General features: G+C 35.0%; 1 protein-coding gene across 1 annotated transcript; it reads left to right on the forward strand.

The window, feature by feature from the left end:
• The first annotated feature begins 2,128 nt into the window (after positions 1-2,128).
• Positions 2,129-6,057, forward strand: LOC136238633 (uncharacterized). The gene is made up of 4 exons (XM_066029197.1): positions 2,129-2,729; positions 4,112-4,313; positions 4,424-4,636; positions 5,716-6,057. Exons 2-4 carry the CDS (start codon positions 4,205-4,207, stop codon positions 5,874-5,876), a joined length of 483 nt encoding a protein of 160 aa, XP_065885269.1. The 5' UTR covers positions 2,129-2,729; positions 4,112-4,204; the 3' UTR covers positions 5,877-6,057.
• Positions 6,058-6,428: the final 371 nt, after the last annotated feature.

The raw sequence follows: 6,428 nt of genomic DNA on the forward strand, positions 1-6,428 counted from the left end.
AGGGGGTTTCCTATGGATCCAGAACCTCTCTTCTGTAATGTACTTGTAGGCTTGCAGCAGGAACACCAGACTATATCTTAGTTTAGCAGCACAATATACTGATATTATGGGTGCAGGGCAGTTAACTGATTCTGATTTATTTCTACTTGTTATGAAATGCAATTATTCTACTGAGTTTTATTAATAGTTTGGTAATTTTAACAGATTTTTCTTGGTTTAATATACATTTCTGTCTTTGTCCACAGAACATGCTGATCTTATCATTCAAATGGAATAAACAAAAAAATATGTGGAGGCACTTTTTTACATTTTGTACTGTAATCAACATAGTAGAGTGGCATTATATTTTGTATTTTTGTCAATGAACAAATCTTGTTATAATATTCATATATTTTTTATAGTAATCCATAATTCTACAGTATACTGGAATAAAGTCAATATAACTATTCATCTATTTTACTGTAAACATCCTTCAAATGTTCTACAGTGGCCTTTCTCAATCTGTTTGATGGTGTAAGCTTGAAGTCAAAGAGAATAATGGAAGATTTTGGCACAGAGTCTGTCCAGTCAACCAAATTACGACCTTCCTTCTTCTTAGCCATTTTCCAAGGCCTAGTGTAACTTCCTTCTAACCAAATGACCTCCATGTCGCTTTCATTGACCTTTGTAACTTTTGCCACAAGCGGCCGGAGATTACAATTCATCACATTCAAAGCAACTAGATTACCAACTTCAATTGCATTAACATTATCAACTGTAACAACATCTCTAGTGGTTGAAGTAGGTCGTCTGTAATTTCCAGTGTAAACCTATATGGTGGAAGGATCTTGTAAGTACCACTATTCATGCATGCATTTTTGTTATAGGAGTAAAATAACATTTTACAATCTTGCAGAGAAGGTAGTAACAAATTTGTGCTGAGAGAGGAGTAACAAATTTGCACAACCTTGCTGAAAGAGGAATAACAAATTTGTACAACCTTGCTGAAAGGGGAATAACAAATTTGTACGACCTTACTGAGAGGGTAGTAACAAATTTGTACAACCTTGCTGAGAGGGTAGTAACAAATTTGTACAACCTACTGACCTGGTTAACTTTTGTACTTATTTTATACTAGCTGTAGTACCTGCCCTATCGTGCAGGGTGGTATACACATAGAAATTAAATGAAATTACAGTTGGTCATTACTATTTGCTTACATCAGTAATGGCCTGGTGATAATGAGGCACTGTAAGAATGTATTTCCAGGAATAGGGTTTTGTAGAACAGAACACAGAATATATAGAACACACAGAATACAAAGAATACACAGAACACACAGAATATATCATAGAGTTAATATTTCCAACTGAGAGAGTAACCTCATTCACCCTTTTAGGACAATGGCACATACCTGTAAATATTAAAATGAATGAGTTTCAATATAGTTTCATCTAATAAATTCTGGTATGGTGTGGGTTGGTGCAGTGAAAAGCAAAGTGATGATCACCACTTTACCAGCAAAAGTGCTCAGTCTTCTTAATTTAACCTTTCATCCTACAGAGCTACTAAAGAAAATTATGCATACAGTTCAATGTGATAAACAGAAAACTGTGTCAAACACTTAGACATTATACAGTCTATATACATAGCTAGTAATACATAGCTACTAATTGATCTACTCACAATTAAGTTACTGTCTCTAAGGTGTAAGCTTAGAGACAGTAACAGTGTTGTAAGCTATTGCACTACAACACCGTATACACAATGTACTACTAACATAATATTATATTATCACACTATACTATATCACACCTATTTGCTAAGTTAATGCAGCCATAGGACACAAATAATGGCCTTAGCTACCTTTACACAATAAAATAAGGACCAAGTCAACTTGTGACAAGACTTGCTTACTCACCTACTTAACAGATATATACCATGTGGCCATGCTCTGCTTTGAGTCAAATGGAGTACTAGAACTAGCTATCACACATCCATGTACCTCTTTTCTTCAGTGTTAGCCTATGTAAATATGCGAAAGTTACTTCTTACATATACATGTATTTCAAACGGTCATCCACATCAGTTGGTCTGTATTCGCTGCCATGTATTAATTAATTTTATCATTCTTTTAGGATATGTCTAGAACGCAATGTGAAAATATTTTTTCAAAAGCAGCGTTTGCTCCATTGGTATGGGAGAAGGCTGTGATCGTGATGGAGAAGTTTGAAGATGGAAAGCTCAAGGATCAAAAATTAAGCAAAAAGAGCCTTATTTCAAAGCCTGAATTCAAACAACACCACTTCCAGTGTCTCCATAATCTGGCCCCATCATTCCAAGAGCAAATTTTACAACAAGTAGCTGATTGTAAGATAACTCTAGAAGAGATGAAGAAGCAATCAAATAATTTCAGAGCTCTAGAGAATGTGAAGAAAGTGTTTGCCAGAGCCACTACCACCAACTCATCATGGGAAGAAGCAAGGGTTCGATTTCCTTGGCACACAAGTGAAGAAAATTTCAGTCAATTCCTTGGCTTAAATTTCAACAAAGGTGTCCCAGACTCTTTCCGATCATATATACAAGCTGCATTGAAAGGAGAAAAACATTATGAGAAGAACAGACATGTCTATCAGGGATAAGAAGCTGTTGTCATTGAACTGTCCATCAATAATATTACTCTGGCTAAAGTGCAGCAGTCGTATCCATCATACTCAGGATCTAACCTGATCCTTACTTCAATTCCTAAGGTACATGACCAATTCACCATGACTGGTATTTGGCCAGTGTTGAAAGATTTCTTAGCCAGCAAAAAATCCATAAATGTTAACACGAGAGCTAACACCTATTGGTGATCAGCCAGGATTCATGTTTCACCATACTTATATGACTGCATGAATTTGACAAAACCAAGAATCCACACACATCTAGTTTTTTAGCTTAAGGACCATAACTCAAAGGAGGAGTCCAAATTTTGGACTTTTTCTCATAATACTGTCAAAGCCTTGGGTGAAAATTCTAGGTCAATAGCTTCTGAGAGGTAAAGTTGTAGTTGGTTAAAGTGAGGAAATTAGATAATCATTTACTTTAACTGTGAAACTTTGCTTTGTGAAGGTTATACACAGAGCTCAGGAAGCCTGGTTTTGTCAAAACAAATCACAAATTGTGGTGGGTTTTGCAAGCAGGAGAAACATTAATTAAAACCATCAGCATAGGTAATAATTGCATAATAGTTATATGGGCATAACGTGGAGTCTATAGAATTTACAAAACATGAAGGCTAGAGGCTGTAGTGAACGAGTGCAGTGAGACCACTATTAAGGACCTGATTATAAATTCATGTACCCTTGTAATATTACTGCATGTTAATTAGGAGTGTGTACTCATTGAGGTATTGAACATAATATTGTGCCGAAAGGCATGGAGTGTAAATATTAGAAAGCCTATAAATAGACACCATTTTTTACTAACTGTTTGTAATTATGAAATACCGTCTGTACATGTTGCTGTCAGACCTTCAGTGCTAGTCACTGTAAAGCAATTATGCTATTATGGTAGCCTAATTTTGCAGCACCTCTTATTAGCTATAGCATGCATATGCAGCGATGATCTTTCTTTGGTCCTCTGATAAAGCTTTACCCCATAGTATTCTTAAAGCCAGGTGTAATTCACATGAGCTAATAAACCCATTGAGCTAGCCTAGTTGTGCGCATGTTATTTCATCAATCTTTCATTGGGCAATAAATTATTTACAAGTCCAGTTTGGCTATACTAGTACTGTTTATCATATCTGGCACCCTTTTGTTGCACTTTTGTCTTGTACTTCTTTGTAATGCGCACAGGGATTAATATAATTTGGATGGGTTTATCAGGCTGTACACATCATAAACTTGTATAGTTATGGTGCATGCACTTCTCTGTGTGTATATACGTATAGCAGTGTACATATATGCTCTTCAAGAGTGCTTATCAAACTTGAGTGGTTAATGTGTTTACATAATATTTATGAATACAAAGCAAAAATTTAATGATCATTACCACAGCACCGGATACTGTCTACATAAATATAATATGTTATACACCTTATATACTGTAGCTATACTATTATGTACTATTTCATTGTACTGTATAGGAATGGGATGATACACAGATAAGGCAAGCGGCTTTAACCTGCAGGCAGATAAATTGCTTGGAGAGTGCAACGCTTCCATATTTCAACATTGCTATGATTTGCACATGCCGTGAGCAAGCAGTGATGGTGGAAGAATCCTTGAGACAATGTGTTGAAGCTGTGCAGGTTGCTTTCTTTTATGATCAAAGCATTTCTTGTACAGGTAAATTACATAAATAATGTGATTGCTGTTTACAATATTACAAAGTCTGCATGTTTTACAAACTGGTGTACCACAGCTATATTCTTCATGATAATGTGTGGTGATTATAGGAAGTGGATTTCAGCTGGTTGATGCCGTAGGTGTCGTTGTCCTGGGTCATTTTTCTATCGATGGCCAAGTGAGAAAGGAGCACTTTTCCAAGAGGCACCATAATATATTTGTTGTTGACAACAAACAAAAGCTGCGGGAGAACATTATTGAACTGCTATCATTCCCGGGTAACACAATCATGGAGATCATTGTTGAAACAGACCAGTATTCAGGTAAAACTAACAATATAAATTATATACTTTATACTCAGGCCAGTCTTATAATTTCATTGAATATGAATCTAAAGTCTGAAACTCCTACTATACTTGCGTCCTACCTCTGGGGTTGCCTAATGAGTGTGAGAGTAAAATCAACTCTACTTAAACTGCAAGTACACTGTTCATACATAGTAGTAGTAGTGGAACATTATATCCTTGGCGTAGATCACATTTAAACAGTCTAATCTTTGGCCAAAATGTAGTGTTTGGACATCAGTGCACAAACGCACAGAGAAACATCTACAATATTAGTGTATGACTAATAGATTGTAAGTGGGGGGCATTACAGATACAATAATTTATTATTTTGAGATTACTAAATTTTACGAATAGAAATTTGTCTTGAAAATGCTCATCTCTCTTACAATATTATTTGGAGGACTTGCCTATCCCTCAGAATTGAATTTGGTGGCTAAGTTTGAAAATGTTTCCAATTCAGAAAGTTTAAGTAGCTATACATGACTGCTCAATGAGAAAACTAATCTGGAAGGGCTCTATCTTGGATGCATGCCATGCTTAATCGTATGGATCCCTGATCAACGTTCTCTTTTACATCAACATTGGGGCAATGTACGTACATTTAGTTCATACTTAAATGTAACTCCACCAATTAATACACATAATAGTTATACAGATATGATGCAGAATCTATGGAATTTATAAGCCTAAAGGCCCGAGGCTGGAGATACTGAGTATATGTTATATTGTGCCTAAAGGTGTGGAGCATTCATGTATTATAAAACAAGGTGGAGTATATGATATTTACATATTATCCACACAAAACAGCCTAGTAACTAAATAGAGTCTATAGATTTCATAATGGGATAACAAATTTGGCATTCTATTATTGTATCACCTATGTATATATGATATGAACTAAACCTTGGAAATTGAATGGGATAACAAATGTGGCACTCCATCTCTACTAATCAATAAAAATACAGCATAGCTACAGTATAAGGGGAAACAAATTTGTGATTCCTGTTAGCTACGTACCTAGCTGCATGTGTGTTATTATGAATGTTACTTTACAGTATCTACTGGAGTCATTTCCCTACAGAAAGGTAGAAGTTATGTGGGTGTTGTGGGGTATGCCAGGATTGCTGCAACAATTAGAAAAGAGCTAGCATGCATTGAAGGCAATGAAAGTTACGAAGAAGAAACTGATGAGAGTCATGCCGACAATTCAGAATAGAATGTTACAGCTGTATAACACTTGCATTTAGTGGTCTTCAGTGCATTTATACATATAATACTATAAATTATTAACTGCATTATTAGAGATTGTAAACTTTATATGTAATGGTGAGAATATTATGTTGCTGTACAAATAAAGCATGTAATTAACCTATAAATTTGACAAATTACCAAATAACTCAGTGATTCATACACCGAAACAGCAAATCAGAATTGGGGGGTATAAATCATAATCAGTTAGTTACAGTGTAATAAGAAACTTGTCTCAAAAAGTGGATCAACCTGTTGATTAAGGAACAAGGGTATAATATTGAAAATTCATTTATAAAGATACTCAATCACATGTATTCTAATAGAGCAGTCAGAACTACTCTAATAAAACATTCACAATAAATACAATTAAAATTGGGTATAGGACTTATACTTGAAATCTAAATCTTGATTTTTTTATTTCATTTGGAGAATTTGAATGTGCATTTGGACCACTACAGTTTGTAACAACAGCAATGGTTGACATTTAGGAATATTACTGAAGCATAAAATTATTATC

The sequence above is a fragment of the Dysidea avara genome, chromosome 11 (genome assembly GCF_963678975.1).
Source record: "Dysidea avara chromosome 11, odDysAvar1.4, whole genome shotgun sequence".
In the NCBI taxonomy this organism is placed as follows: domain Eukaryota; kingdom Metazoa; phylum Porifera; class Demospongiae; order Dictyoceratida; family Dysideidae; genus Dysidea; species Dysidea avara.

What these genes read in the sequence shown, in the direction of transcription:
- LOC136238633 (XM_066029197.1), top strand. Translation starts at nt 4,205, where the DNA reads ATGATTTGCACATGCCGTGAGCAAGCAGTGATGGTGGAAGAATCCTTG. An exon ending in TCAAAGCATTTCTTGTACAG is followed by an intron (nt 4,314 to 4,423) that starts GTAAATTACATA and finishes TGGTGATTATAG; the next exon opens with GAAGTGGATTTCAGCTGGTT. An exon ending in TGAAACAGACCAGTATTCAG is followed by an intron (nt 4,637 to 5,715) that starts GTAAAACTAACA and finishes GTTACTTTACAG; the next exon opens with TATCTACTGGAGTCATTTCC.